The sequence below is a fragment of the Protopterus annectens genome, chromosome 15.part0, assembly GCF_019279795.1.
Source record: "Protopterus annectens isolate FY-2018-M chromosome 15.part0, PAN1.0, whole genome shotgun sequence".
NCBI lineage: Eukaryota > Metazoa > Chordata > Ceratodontiformes > Protopteridae > Protopterus > Protopterus annectens.
The window spans coordinates 196,336,870-196,353,302 of NC_056749.1; the positions used below are offsets into that span (position 1 = coordinate 196,336,870).

General features: G+C 38.3%; 1 protein-coding gene across 2 annotated transcripts in view; it reads right to left on the reverse strand.

The window, feature by feature from the left end:
* The window catches only part of ABCB7 (ATP binding cassette subfamily B member 7), a 1,517,597-nt gene that overhangs the window by 1,466,233 nt on the left and 34,931 nt on the right, over positions 1-16,433 (reverse strand). For both annotated transcript variants that reach the window (XM_044057689.1, XM_044057687.1), the window contains exon 2: positions 5,314-5,385. In XM_044057689.1, the coding sequence (XP_043913624.1) occupies positions 5,314-5,385 (72 nt within the window). The remainder of the gene's footprint in view (positions 1-5,313; positions 5,386-16,433) is intronic.

Below are 16,433 nucleotides of genomic sequence, written 5' to 3' on the forward strand. Positions count from 1 at the left end.
TTTTTTGTGGATCCCGTGAGTTTCCTACATGCATTCCGCAGAGAACCTGTTAGTCTTTTAATATGGCTCGGTTGTGTAAGTTTTCTGAACCCATTCTGCTGAGAACCCCTCAGTCTTTTAATGTTTTAGGGCACTATGAGTTTTCTGAACCCATTCTGCAAAGAACCCCTCACTCTTTTAATGTGCTTGGGGTGCCATGAGTCTCTCAGACACACTCTGCAAAGATCCACTCTTTTTTTTAATGTTGTTTGGGCCCCTTGATTCTGTTTACCCTACTAAAGGTCTGATTTCATATACTTTATTGATTTTCACTGTTTTTAATTTCTCACAGTCTTTTGGGTTTTTAATATCATGATGGGAATGGACCTCATTCCTAAGTCAAAGTATGATTAAAGTTCATAAACTTAGTATTGTTTCAATCTTTGATGTTAGCCAAAAGAGCTCCTCACAGCACCCACAATGTGCCCAGAACATAGTCGTCCTGTAATTCATAAAGAGTTACATGTATCGGTAGCATATCTGAATAAGACTGTACATTGCTCCTGCTACTATTGGAACTGTCTGTGTATCCTTCTTCCACATTTTCCTTATTTATCCCTGCAAATCCTGGTATTTTATGACTTTGTGTCTCTCTGTAATTAAGATACTATACTTATACGCTGTATTCACTGGGTGTAGCAATTTCAATGATCAATGCTACTTTTGTCTCCTTTTCCTGGACTATTATATCTGGTTTTCTCACATCTATTTTTTAAACTGTTGCAAATGGGTGATCCCATTGTGATATAAACTTCATAATTTTCTGTGATGCTTTGTAGAGCACTATGCAGCTCTCTTGCCGCCTTAAACATTCCCATGTAGATTTTCACCAGTGTTAGCAATCATACTCATTATTCTTTTGAGAGTGTTAAACGCTTGATAAATGTCAGCTCTGCTTCGCGATCTTTCAGCTCAATGGTAAACTTAATCCACAAATAGCCAGAAGCATTTTCTTTGAATGGGTGTTTCAGTGCATGTGAGTTTCAGAAACAGAGAAGTTTACTATTTATGCTAAGTTGGTTTTCATTGGGAGACTGTATTATTTTGTCTAGCAAATGGCTATCACCGTTTGTGCTATTTCAAGTAATCCTCACCCAGAATATCTATTGTTATTTCTTTCCTGTGTGTGTCCTGTTATTTTCTTACCAAACTTTTCATATCCATGAGTCTTATAGGCACTTGGCATTTTTGTATATACTTTATGTTATTGTTTGGATATTTTATATGTTTTTTCCTTTAACTATACTCCTTCTCTTTCTTAGACAAGTGATTATCAGAGTAATTTATAATGGCTGCTATAAAAAAGTTTGAAATGGATATTAAGATACTGCAAAAAATTAGAAATAAGAGTTTTAAATGAAATCCAAATATCTGTAATCATTGTAGAAGTAAAGAAAGTATTATGCCCACTGACAGGTTTGAACAGTGATTATGCTAACTAGGAGAGATAGTCAAGTAATGGGATACTGTAATGGCTGTTGTGGGGGCCCCAATCCATTATCCTGCCAAGGGCCGCATTTGACTATGATCCGGCTCTGTGAGCAACTGCTGATAGACAGTGTTGCAGTAGTAGGTAAGGTATTGATTTGAGATATACAAATGCGTGGATAAAAAAATTGCTTTGAACACACCAGGTAGGTAGGCAGATAATTTGTGTATGGACTGTCTACAAGATTACCTTATTCATGCAATAATGTTCTGCCACTTAACTCTGTGGTTAATACAGCTATAACTAGGAGGAGGATTTAAGAAGGGTTCCTAAGACAGAACTGAAAAGCAAAAGAATCTGCAAGTGTTGAATAAAGTGTTGCACAGCACTACCTGCCACACAGTGTTTAAAACTGAGTGGTAAAACTAAAAGAACCAATGAGAGAGTAGCTAGGGCTCAGTCAATAATGTCTACCCTTAGAGAGCAGTAAATTACTTCCTGCCACCAAATAACCACTGTTTCCATTCAGAAAGTTTACACTCAAGACTAGAAAATGAGAGGTAACGGTGATTATTTTGTTATGGTATTAACTGCAGTAAAGAAATACTACTGCTCAATGTGTTCAAAGCATTGCAAGGAAAGGGGGTTGTATGCTTCGGTGTTGTTGTTGAACAGTATCTCCCAGGATGCACAGTAGCAAGTCCCTCCGGCCTAAACCCTGGTCACCACCCAACACCCAGTGACATGTTTGAATAATGAATGTTCATGATGATGTCTTCACCGGCCTCATGAGTATTCACTGGGTATTCAGCACGTTAGCTCGAGGGGGCACTACAATTCAATAATGGCAAAGAAACGGCACTGCAACTGAAACCAGTTCTATTGGAGTGATGGTAGCAAAGAGCTGTTTATTAATACAGATTTATACATTCAGACAGAACGTCAGTATGTGACATGGATACCTCTCAAATGTCTCCGATGTATCCTGATATTGTTTAGTAATTTACTATTTAATAACATAGAGATGTTCATTAAAAACACCTATCTGGGCTCTACTGGACACAGATGTTACGGTTAGGCCTAGGGTTAGCCCTAACCCTAACGTTTAGGGTTAGGATTAGTAGGTTTGGGGTTAGCCCTAGCCTTAAGTGGCCTGTTGGCTCTGTAAAATGTGGACCAAGGCAAAGTAATAACATCGGTCTCCAATGGAACCCAAGTGTACAGGGGTGATTTCAATATCTGTCAATCAATTACCAATACATGCTTGATGTCATTGTCAAAAATGCATGTCTGTCAGTCTCACTATTTGCATACATCACAGCCATTTGGCATGTCAAACATGCAGGCCACATCCACTTCTGCACAGATGGACAGGGATGTACTATTCTACAATGTCTACAATACTTGTTACAAGTGGCTTAAAACCTGCAAGTCCCAGAACTCTCATCCTTTACATTTAAAAAAGGTACAATAGAATATAGTACCTTTAAATTGTCCAGATTTTAACTGAAATCCTATATTTTTAGTATATTCCACATAAAATGTGTGGTCTTATGTCAAACCACTGAAGACTGAAGTCACTAAATAATTACATACATTTGTGGTTCAGATTTCATGTCCTTCAAAACACAAATCCTGTTATTCTAGCAACTTTCTATGTTAGGAATAGTAATATTTAAAATATGTCACTATTTTAGGCCTTTAACCCTCCCACCATACGAGTCCAGCTCCAGTACATGCTTGGTTTGTTACTACAAATACTCAAAACTGCTGACATTAAAACCAGACAGTCGTAGCTGTATAAGGCACTATTTCAAATTGATGCAGTTAGGGTTGACACTTTTTCAAATGCCCATAGTGGGACATCTTTGGTACACACGTCAGATTATGCAGAACGTCACTTGTTTGCCTAAATAAAGGCTTATTCTTGTAGAATTTTAGTTGTTTATTCTGTTTCTTATAACATTTAGGTGTTTCAGATACAGAATAACTGTTTTATGCAACTATCACATGAAGTATACGACATATTCTTGTCATAAAATCTCATGACATTTGCCATTTTTTCAGATTTCTTGCAGGACACAACTGTCCACAGAGGGACTGTCCCTCGCAAAGTGGGACAGGTTGGAACCCTAGATGCAGTGGTAATAAAAAAATTGTTTAGACATTAGCAAAAGTTAGGCTATCTTCTGGTGGTCAGCTTGCATGCAGGGCTGGTTACTTGAAAAAAACCTCGATAGTAAGTTTTCTTTTTTTTTTTTTTAATTGTACCTAAAAATTGTGAAAGCGCTGTGACCCAATCTCACTAGCTCTCACTTTGGACGGTCGGGGACTCACTATTACCACATTCTCTCATGCCACAGCCAGTGAAAATATTTCGTGTTTCCGGAAAGCGAGACTAGACGAGCGAAACTTCTGATATTGCCGTTTCATGGTCGCATAGTATATTTCCTTTCCTCAGAGGCATAGCGATATTGGCATATACAGATTCCAGAGATTTAGACCAAAAAAAAGTTGAAAAAAGGCAACTAGTTTAAACATTCACCAGTTGCTAGTATTGTAGGTTTTAGTTAACTATTGCAAGCTGAAATAACGCGTACGCATCACGTTTAAATGCATAGCAACGTTAAGAAAATGCCCCATGGTCACTGTATCACTCAGAAATCATTATAACTTTACAAATATAAGTTATGACTGTATGACAACCAAGCTTATGGAAGGATTTTAAGTATGCTAATTAATCCGACGCACTGTGGTTATTGGCTACTGTAGGAATGAAACACAAAGAGCGATAGCTCTAAAAATGAAATTATTGTACGCAGGAGTTGCAAAGCATGGACGGAACCTTACGTAGCTCTTCCCAGCCTCTTAGCACAAGAAATACGGACTACTTTTAATCTTTGATCTTACAAACTTAGAAAGTTGATAGAATAACAGGTTTTGCATTAGTTTGCCACTGATTTGGCAAAAAACAGAATTTTATGAAACACGGAACAAAAATGTGAGACAAAAAAATCAGAGCATTCTGTGATAGGACCGTAAAACAAACTGTAGTTGACACTGGGAGTGACAATAGGACTGGGATTGAAAATATACAGGATATAGAAAAGAAAAAGGACACCATGGGTGGGAATGTGAGTGACGTGGAAAGTAGGCGTGACTTTGGTGAGCTGTTGTGTAGACCCGAATTTTAAACTCTGGCATTGTCCCTTTAACGTAACCATTTCAGATTACAAATGATCATGAAACTCCAAGAAACACAGAACTAGTTTTCTACCAAAAATGTAAAAAAAAGCTTAAGCAATTTCAGTTAAATAAGGCAACTTCATCAAAGTGTCAAGTATAAACATTTAGCAGAGATGATAACATAAACAAAGTAATTTTGTAGTTATTTTGATTCAGTATACTGTGTTATTTAACTGTGAGCAAAGTGGCATACTCTACAGCACTTTCTTATACTTCCAGAAATGTAATTATATTACATTTAACTTATCTCATAAGATGCATTGTTTCTTATTTTAGCTACACTTCATATCTCTTCTCTGATGAACTGTATTAAAGGAACAGACTGCTTATCTGATCTTCCGCACTACATCTACAAACTTACATCTTTGCGTTACCCCTGCTGCAATCAGTAATGCATCTTTGTACCTTGTGCTAATTAATTCTATTTACAGCTGTGTCAACTAAAAGCAATTACTGAGTACAAGGACTTAAAATTGCACTGCTGGTGAAAGCCTGCCCAGGTCCTTGTTGTACAGGATCTAAGCAGAACAGCACACCGACCTGGGTGACATAGCAATAATTAAATAAAAGTTTAAATTGATAAGTGAGACATCACATACCTTTGCTGCTTTAAGTATATGGCCTGCATGATCTTTCCCCAGACCGTGCCAAGCTGTCCGTCTTGTACATGCCTGTGAAAAACAGTATTCATAATAACTACAAGAATATCTTCAATTAAAACAAACTATCAAATAACCAAGTTATCCGAGTGTTTCGTACATCAGTACAGTTATTAATTTATTATATACATTTCCATCCTATTACAGGTCACTGGGGAAAGAGAACCTATTCAGTGAAAGCAAAGGATGTCGGGTATAGAACGAACCCTCGATAAGACTCTAGTCCATCACAGAATGCACCATCACATACACATATACACTTACAGGTAACCTACAGGATAACTATTTCAACCTAATGATAAATGTTTCAAATGAAGGAAGAAACCATGCATTAAAATGAAAACCTGTGGAAAGATAAGACAAAACGTGAAGACTAATTTAAATAAATATTTTTCCGGTTTATTTAAAAGTACTAAAAGGTCTAAAACTCTACACTATGCAAACAAAATTCACAATGAGAAATGATGGCACTATTATTGAAAATGAACACTATAACAATCTTAAAAAAAATTAATCAAAACATCTTAATATTTAACTAAAGTACATTGTCACACTTTATGACTTGTGTATCCAATTGGCATTTCTACCCAATAGGTGAATGTCTTCAGTCTCCTCTTGAACTGTATTTAGTCCTCTTAAAATTTGTTTTCCCAGTGCTGACACTGCTGAAAATTAAAGGTGACCTTCAACATCAGTGATATCGGCTCCGGAAAAACAGGAAATGCATTCATGGGACTTAAATGGGCTTGTCTCACACAGGCAACAAAATATATTCATTAAAGTCCATGGAATATCCCTAAGGTGATGTCAGAGGGGGAAACAATTTGGACAGTGGTTTCAAAGTAACATCTAAGAAGCTTTTTATTTAAAAAATGGCCTAAATAAATACAATTAGACTAGGGCAAGATGCATCACAGCACTTGACTCACCTGATGCTGTGATGCAGTATTAAAAAAAGTGTGACAAAATACAAATTCTTGAAGGATGATCAATTGCTCCCTCCAGGATTGCAGTATACTCTACTTAAGATATGGCAAAACAGGGACTTCCCATGAGTAGGCTCCATTTCAGACTTCTAAATTGGGGAAGCTAGCAGATTCCAAAGGATCACATCAAAGTAACTAAAAGAAACCCTGACAGAAATTTCAAATAAGAAAAAATGGAACAGCCAACGGTCTCTCATCTGATGATCTGAGCTGCCAGGCAAAGGGATGCAGAAACTCTTAAAATAAACAGTACCAAGGCTGTGAAAAAGACTAAGTGAGAGTGAGAATTTTAAAGTCATAACTGGCTGCAATTATCTTGGCAGTAAAGTTCAAGCAGCAAAGGAGTGATACAGCACTTGCCAGAGGGCCACTCAACAACCTAGCTAAGGAACACACCTGCTGCACACAAGCCAGATCGACACCCATAAGCTCCAGGCAAATAGCACTGCCGTAGTTGAAGCAGTTCAACACAACAGCATGAAAAAACACCTTCACAGGATCAAAAGATGGTATATGCAGTTTGATCCCAGCCATACACATTAGATCATTGAAACAATTATTTGCAACCAACATAATTTGGTCTTTAAAACTCAGTCTGTTATCCAGGACAAAGCAAAACTCACGAACAAAATCCAATGGATTCTCCACTGTATATAATCAGCAGGAGCAGCAGAGAGAATTGAGACAAACTGCCACTGGCATGCACCAAGATGGCTTCAATTTTTGTCATATTGAGATTTAAATGATTTGTGAACATCCAAACAAGGACAGACTCTAGGCAGGCATCCACAGATGAAACATCTGGCACACTCTCCAGAAAGAGGGAAACGTACAAGTGAATATCATCAGCATAAAACTGGTAAAGCTAGCCCACAAACAAGACCTCCCTATGCACTAATCTGTACACTGTACTTAAACAAAGGTACAAAAATCAAGCCCTGGGACACATTCAAGTGGACAGGGATCTCAAGAATTCAAACCCAATACCACATGCTCAGTATATCCAATAAAGTAAAATGCAAAGTACTCCAGAACAGTACTTGATAATGTGCAACCTCAGGGGTTTTATACAGATTCCTTGGTCCACACTGTCACCTAGAGAGCAAAAAGGACCAAGGCAGAAAAAGTCAGCCAAATCTTTCACAATCATGAGGTCCTTAACCAGAGGACAGTCTATGTGTTGTGCTTTGACCTATAATCAAACTGGCAAACTGGCAAAGATCCAACTAATCATGTGATGATGAAAGTGAAACAGCTGTGAATCAACTTTCCCAATGAAAGAGCAATTCAAGGAGGACAATAATTACTCGAGGAGTTTACATCCAATGTTTTTTCTTTTTCCCTTCTTGAGGATCAGCAAAGCTAGAAGTTCCACTGAGTGGCCTCCCAAACCTCTTGTATCAGAGGCACATGGGATATATGCAAATGATCCTTATGAACATCACGCGTTTCAACTCATTGGTGAGTCTGAATTGTCTAGTAAAATGACGAAAGAAGTCATGGGCATTCAGAATCTCCAATGCGCTGAAACACCTGATGTTCATAAGGATCATTTGCATATATATACTCGAAACAAGGCGGAAAAACAAACTGATAAATCCATAAAACAGGAACAATGGCAGGACAGCAGCACAAGAAACAGCGGAAAAATTAAAACTTTAAAAAAGTAAACCGCTTTTCGTTTGAATAGAATAGACAAACTTCATCAGACAAATAGTACCAATGGTACAGACCTTAAATACTAAAACAATTAAGCACTCAAACAATATAGGTAAGCAAACTACGTTTAAAGAAAGAAGAGCATTTAAAGAGAACCAACCGCTAAAATCACCTATAGTGCAAAATATAACGCATGATGTAGCCATTTCCTATAAAAGATACACAACACAAAGTAAATATATACACAGATGCTCAAAATTCTGGACACTGAAATCAAATTGAAAATTAATTATAGACTTAGACAATATCATCTTGTTAAACATTTAAGCTTCAATATGCTACTAATGGAACAGCCTTCGTTCAGACCAGGCAAAGTGTATGCCTCTAATCTGCCAAGTAAGTTCGAATTATTCCAACTTTAAACCTACTGGACCACCTCTAGGGGTCTGGCAAATCTGATCAATTGCTATAAATTTAAAGCTGTGGTCAGGGTTAGAACAGATGCGCTTAGCCAAAGCGTTTTCAGGTTTTTTTTTTTCCTAATAGCATAAATGTGCTCATAGAGGCGGTCACGGAGACGTCTCTCCGTTTTTGCCAATATAAAAAACTAAACAACACTGGCACTGAGCTAAATAAATAATCATCCTGGAATTACAGTTAACTCTATGCTTCAGGATGTACTGTTGGTCATGCACAGTGAATCTATTAGCTTCTATAACGTATTGGCAAAAAACTACAAGATTGGCATTTATACATGCCAACAGTCCTACTTGGACTCGGTTTAGGCTTTTCAAAAAATGAAGTTTTTTAGCTTTCCTATAAATTACCGTAGGTTGATCACCTACCCTTTGGAAAACGTTAGGGTCACTCCTGAAAATTTCCCAGTTTTTACACAAAATATGAAAACAGTTCTTACTATTAATATTATACATTGTAATAAACGAAGGGTCTTGTGTTTTAAACACAGGGGGTCTGTTGGCACCTTGTGTTGCGACATTAGTGTCCTTGTGTTGGTGTTGTGTATATGCACTATCAAGTATCGGTCTATAGATATGTCTCAGGCGTTTCGTTGAGACTTCATCAATAATGTTGTTGACCATTTGATCTGGATAGCTCCGGTGGAGAAACATGTTCTTTAAAAAGGAGCATTCAGCATGAAAATCATTGTCTAGGGAAACCATACGAGCAGCCCTCACCAGCTGTCCTTCAACTACAGCCCGCTTCTGGTGACGGGAGTGGCAACTAGAATAATGTAAAAGGGAGTTGGAATACGTACTCTATGAATTTTGGCCATAAATTTTTGAATTGATATATCTTTATTTAGCATGATATCTAAATAAGCTATGGCCTCGGTGTTAAAAGTGGACGTAAATTGCAGAAATTGTGTAGACTTGTTGAAATATTCAATGACCTTATCACTGGTCGTACTGTCACCGTCCAGTAGTATGAAAATATCGTCAAGGTAACGGGTGTAAAAAATAAATCTTTCCTTGTAGGCACAATTGTTGAACACAAACAGATATTCCCAGTGGGCCATAACGGAGTTACCAACGCTTGCTCCACAAGGGGAGCCCATTGCAACCCCGACTTTCTGTAGATAAAAATTGTCTGCAAACATAAAATAATTATCAAGAATCAAATCCAAAAGTTCGTTGACAAGTGCCAACTCGTTGTTAGTGCCACCATTAAGTTTTAAAAATTGACTATTCCATTCCAGGGCAATGTCATGCAGAATGCATGTATACAGACCTTTGACATCTATGGCAAGAAAGTTGTATCTAGTGTCAAAATCAATCTAAACCATTAATTCTATCAAGAAATGACCAAGAGTCTTTACATATATGGTTAACCTTTCCTAAATACTTTTGCAAGACAGCGTCCACTACTTTCGCACATGTATACTTAGGGGAACCCCTGCTGTCAACTAGTGGTCGCATTGGGGATTAAGGATGTCTTTGTGTATTTTAGGTATACTGAACAGGTAGGGAAATCTAGAGTATGATGTAAACATATAGTTATAGGTATTCTGATCGATCCTACCCTCTATGAACATTTCCTCAATACTATTCTTAATAGTATTGTAAGCACCATTAGTCTCAGATCTTGAACTAGGTGAGTAGGATGGACTATCCAACAAATGTGACATCCGTTCGTTGTAATCGTCACAATCAAAGCAATAAAGTTTTTATTTTTCCGCTGTTTCTTGTGCTGCTGTCCTGCCATTGTTGCTGTTTTGTGGATTTATCATTTGCATATATCCCATGTGCCTCTGACAGAAAAGGTTTGGGAGGTCACTCGGTGGAACTTCTAGCTTTGCTGAAGTTTTTTTGTTTTTACTGACTGGATTTTCAGTGACCTCCTCACTCACAATTTTAGTTTCTAGAGGATCAGGGTAATGCAGGTTATAACCATGATCCAAAATCCCTGTGGTCAAAAAATCTCAGAAGCCATATTCAAGAACTCTACATAGTCCACATATTTAAACTCAGCCCGAGTCTGGATCCTCCCACAAATCTTGGGAATGCTAGAACACATAATGGATGAAACCTGGTGAAAGCGCTATCAAATAGTGGATATTCTGTCTACAAAAGGAGTATGCAATAAAGCTGCACTCAGCATAGGTGCATCATTTTACACAGCACAGAAAAAAAATCTCTATGACTGGTTAGACTACAATGCATAATCAACCACATGAAATAATGCAGTTAAGGAGAGTGAGATGCAGTGTACTTCTCATTGGAATTAAGCACATCCTTATTTCATAGGTTCATAGGTTCATACTAGGCTATCTGCCCAAGGGCATTATAAGCCTAGCCCATAGTTATTTGGCTTTCGCCACCCCTTTAGTTTGAATAAAACTATGCCTATTATTTTGCTGTGCCTCTGTCAAGCAGTGACACTGAAGTAATCCCTGGGGTATATCTGCGATCCCCCATCCATTGGTCAAGATTCCTCTTGAACAAGGCCAGCGAGGTGCTCTGCCTCACATGTACCGGGATTTTGTTCCACAGCATAGGGAGTCTCTGGGTGATGAATCTGTCCCTCCAGCACGTTCTATTAATAACCGTGTCAAGGTTTAAGTCTCCGCCCTTGTGGTTCTGAGGGAGCTAGATTTTTTGAGGTGAAGCATATTCATCAAATCAGGGTTTGACATGGCCTTATATGTCAGGCACAGGTCACCTCTGAGCAAGCGGTATGAGACTGAATAGAGCTGGAGTTCTTTCAGTCGGGCAGCATAAGACATATTTTTGAGACCCTTTATCCTTTTGGTGAGGAACTTTTGGGGCCTTTCCAGCTGCTGCAGGTGTCGGGTCAGATACATTCCGAATGGGGCATTGTACTCAATCATAGGTCTAATGAGTGATGAGTACAGGGGACGATGACCTCCCTTGATCTAGATGTGAATCCCTTCATGATCAGGTGGGCAATGTAGAAGGTTTTCCTAACTACTTTAGCAACATGAGTGTCAAACGAAGGCTACTGTCAACCTGGGTCCCCAGATCCCTGATGACTTCTTCTGTGCTCAGTGGATTGCCACCTATATGGTAGCTAGGGGTAACCTTGTTTTTCCCGAAGGGTATGACTATGCATTTCTTGGCATTTAACTTTAGGCCATGGCTCTGGCACCAGTTATCCGTTTCTGTGAGGCCCTTCTGAAGGATATCTGTGTCAGATGTGTTTTCGACTATGGCCAGTTTGCAGTCATCTGCAAACTTTGTCAGCCATAACCCTCCTGTGTTTGCTTGTACTTCAGAAAAGTAGATGCCGAACAAGAGTGGACCCAGGACTGAGCCCTGTGGGACACCACTTGTGACAGGCTTTGAGTCTGACATGGCTCCAGCAACTCTGACCCTGTGGGTTCTGTCACTTAGCCAGTTTGCAACCCATCTTGTGATGTATGGGTTTACATTCAAGCTGATGAGTTTTTCGATGATACCTGAGTGGGGTATTGTGTGAAGGCCTTTGCCAGGTCAAGGTAGGCTGTATGAACTGCCTTTCCCTCATCAATGGCCTTGGTGACTGTCTCGAAAAGTCAACCAAGTTTAAAAGGCATGATCTGCCTTTGACAAAGCCAAACTGGGTTGGATCCAAAGTCTGCAAGTTCCCTATGTCTTTATTTATGAGTTCCATTATGATCCTCTCCATGGCTTTGCAGATAAGGCTCGTCAAGCTAATGGGACGGTAATTTCCAGGGTCGGTGGAGGCACCGCCCTTGTGAAGTGGGACCACAGTCGCTGTCGCCACTCCTTGGGTACGTATCCTGAGGTGAGGCTAAGATTAAACAGCTGTCCTAACTGCGGCTTTAATTCCTCATTGAGTTTGTGGAGCACACAGCCGGGGACACCATCCGGTCCCATGGATGCTGTGTTTTTTGCTTTGGAGAGAGCAGTTCTTACCTGGGCGTTGGAGATGTTTGGGGGGCTACAATCCTCTGGTATAGATATCTCTCCTTTTGGGGGGGGGGGGAGTTTGCACTGAACCTGTCAGCCAGTATGTTGGCAATGTGTGTAGGTTCACTAATCTTCACATCATTTTGAACTAATTCTGAGCATATCTGGGAGTTTCCATATGCTCATATGACTGGGAGTTACCATAGTCTCATATCATGCAAATTGTTCATCCAAAGCACATTTATTGTGAAGAAGGCAATGCTTAGCAAACCTTCATTCTGACATTAGTAAAGATAGCCATTGGTGATGAATTTTAACCTATTTGAAGCGTAACTTTTATTAACAATAGCAGCTGTTCACGATAAACTTCATGTAAAATAAAACTTGAATGGACGTCCCTCTCAAACGATGAGCGCTTTCAAATCTTCATCAGATCTGATGATTATTTGAAAGCGCTTATCGTTTGAGAGGGATGTCCATTCAAGTTTTATTTTACGTGAATTTTACCTTGAACAGCTGCTATTGTTAATAAAAGTTACGTTTTAAATAGCTGTTGCTGATGAATTTTAACCTGTCCTGCTGCAATATTTTTAAGATTCACCTTTGGTAGCGAGGAAGTTATTTCTTTTATTTACTCATTCTGACATTAGTCCTCAACACATTGCATACCTCGGTTTAGTCATGAATTATGATCAAGTCACCACAGGCAAAGGGCATACACTCAGCAGACACAGCACCAGAGCTGGTCAAAGACTGGGCCAAGAACACTGAAATTTAGCCCCCTCTTAAAAAAGGGTCTATATTAGATCACAGAAGGCTTAAAAAAGCGAACTGTGATTAATCGACCCTATGTAAGCGAAAGCTTACAATCTTGAACTGTCAGAACAGCGATATTTTTCCTGGGGGGGGGGGGTAATAATAATTTGCTGTTCCAAAACACACACACAGACACACACAACACAAGCACACCAAACAAACAGCAATCCACACACATGCACCTAAAATCTGACACCTAACCCTACACTAGACTATACACACACCACTAACTATCCACTTACTTTAACCCAAACCCTAACCCTAAGGTCCGTCACTATCGCACACTCACCTCACCCGCTCCCTAACCCTAACTCATCTAACCCGCCCTAACCATCATGTCCACACAATCGCACACATACCTAACCCACGCCCTAACCCTAACTGACCTAATCCACCCTAACACTCACATCCACACAATCACACACTTACCTGAACCCGACCCGTAACTTTCCACCACAGCACTGAAAATACTGAAGCAAAAGAAATGGAAAACCAAATTCTTTGCCTAGGAAAAAAATCGGGTTTCTGTTGCTTTGATATTTTAAGCTTTCACTTATATAAGTTTGATCAATCACCATTCGCTTTTTTAAGCGTTCGGTGATCGAATATAGACCCTTAAAAAACATTCAGTTGTACTCATTAATAAAGTCCTTTGTTCCAAAGAAATTCCTTCTGTCCACTAAATTCAAACAATAAAGATGGTGATGCCCTTCACTAAAAACTTTCATCAAATGTAGAAAAACATTTCTTTTCCACTGAAACTCACTGAGAGCCTTCAAAAGTTTAAAACTTGCCTCCAACTACACCTGAACAAATCTTCGTCAGTGCACATTATGACCTGCATAACTTCAGGCTAATCCCCTATTCAATAATATGCAAGAGGCTGGTTAACAGAGAACCACTTTTAGGACAATAACCCTATTTTGTCAAACCAACTTTCACACAGTTCACTCCTCGCCAATACTACTGTGTTTCAGACTTGCAGATCTCAACTCCATGTAACGCAGCCCACTCTTGCCCTGTCAATTTGTAAACCAAATATGCAATTTTGTATCCAGACTCTCTTTAAACCTCTCTAATTTATCTAGTTTTCCACAAAATACCTTTTTAAACACCTTTATTAAAATCACTAGAGCTACAAACACATTAACAGAAAAAAAAAAATCTGACAGCTCATTGCACTCCCAAAAAACATGTTACCAGCTACTTCTTTCTTCCCCATCATATCTCCAACATTATCATATCTCCAACATTATCTACCTGAGGAGAAGAGTATTTTGAAGTCATCTTGGGGTATAAAAATACTTAAGCAAACACTTCCAAGCAAAATTCCTAAACCCTATTGACTTTGCTGCATACCTGGGAGGCATACACACGTCTTCCCATTGTTACCTACATTGCTTTTCCAGACTCTCTCCCAATCTTTTCTAACCTCCCCTGATTGATTCTTATAGTTATCATGCAATATTTTATAAGTCCTGTTAATTAAAACTCTTTTCACCCAGCTTCTGTTCTACATTCTACTAAAAGCTCTAACAGAGCACTTCTGTTCCACTTAGGGCTCCACTACCCCTCTCACGTTGTCTATACTCTGATATCAATCCTTGGTAGGGAAGGCAGTCATTAAACTGAAGTCCAAACTTCTTCTTGACCTCACCCCACTCTATTACATTTCCCTTTCTATTTATTTGTTCAAAATATCTTGGCGTCTTTGCCAGTTTTCTCCAGTAAATATGCAAAAGGGCTCTGGAATTATGTGTACCCTTACGTGTGGTTATCCATAGGGTCATATTTTCCTTTCCTCATTCCTGTGTTAGCTTAATCCTTGGAATACTTTCTAGAACTTTATGAACAGAATATTTTGTATGGTTATTATTCTCCACAAGGATCTGTATTCAAAACCCCACACTCTACTTATTTCTTGAAACACCCCCCCTCCCACTTCATCAACTCCTTTTTTCCACTGTGAAATATAACCTCCTGCTTGTGTTTGTATATATATATAAAATCTGCGTGGAGACATGCGTGAATGGGCGTACCTTCGTTGTGTGCTGCAGAGCTGGCAACTCGGTATGTAAAAATCAACTGCCAATCATTAGCGGACCGGAGTTCCGCTGTGGCGACCACTACCCGGGAAAAGCTGAAAGACACAACAAATATATATATATATATATATATATATATATATATATATATATATATATATATATATATATATATATATATATATATACACATATACATTATATATATATATATATATATATATATATATATATATATATATACATACACACACACACACATATATACACACACACACACACATACATATATATATATATATATATATATATATATATATATATATATATATATATATATATATATATAAGCGCCTTAACAGCACAGCTCTAAAATATCCCTTCAGATCAGAAAAACCTAAACTACCCAGTTATATTGGGAAGATCAGCATATCCCAGTTGACTCTTCCCTATTCCCCTAAAAGATAAATTCCTTCAACTCTTCCATTAATTTTTGTCCACAACTTCTCTGGTTGATAAAAATATGTCTGACCTATATATCAAACTAAAGGGATCAAAACATTTTAACAGGTTGTATGTTGTTATCCATAAACAATAGCGTCCAGTTCCTCAGTTTTTGTATTGTCTTTTGTTGAGTCTCCTTGAGTCTCCCCTCACATATTCATATCAGATGTCTTTTTTTTTAATCCACACTCCTAAATACTTTATCTTACTCTGTCTCCATGAATAGGTGTACTGCTGAACCAATGTGTGTGTGGGTACAAAAAAAAAAAACAGAAGACTATAGCTGTAAATTATCTTCATTAATTTTACATTCTGAAGAGACATGAAACGGTTTTAAATAGTTTCACAACACCCAAAATGTCATGTTATGTTTTTAACTAATACAAAATAATACCATCTGCAAATAAAAGACAACTTTCCTCAATTACCATACCAATTAAATATTTATATTTCCAAAGTCCCCCGTTTTCATTGCCAATTGCTCTAGACATAAAGCAAATAAAGAGAAGAGAGGACATTCCTCTTTTCTGGTTTCAATACTCAAACACAACATATCTGAGAGGAATCCTGTCTCTGATCCTTCATATATCCTCCTAATTTTAAGTATTATTATATCAGGGAATGCTAATGCTACCACTGACCTACTCAAAACCCCAGCT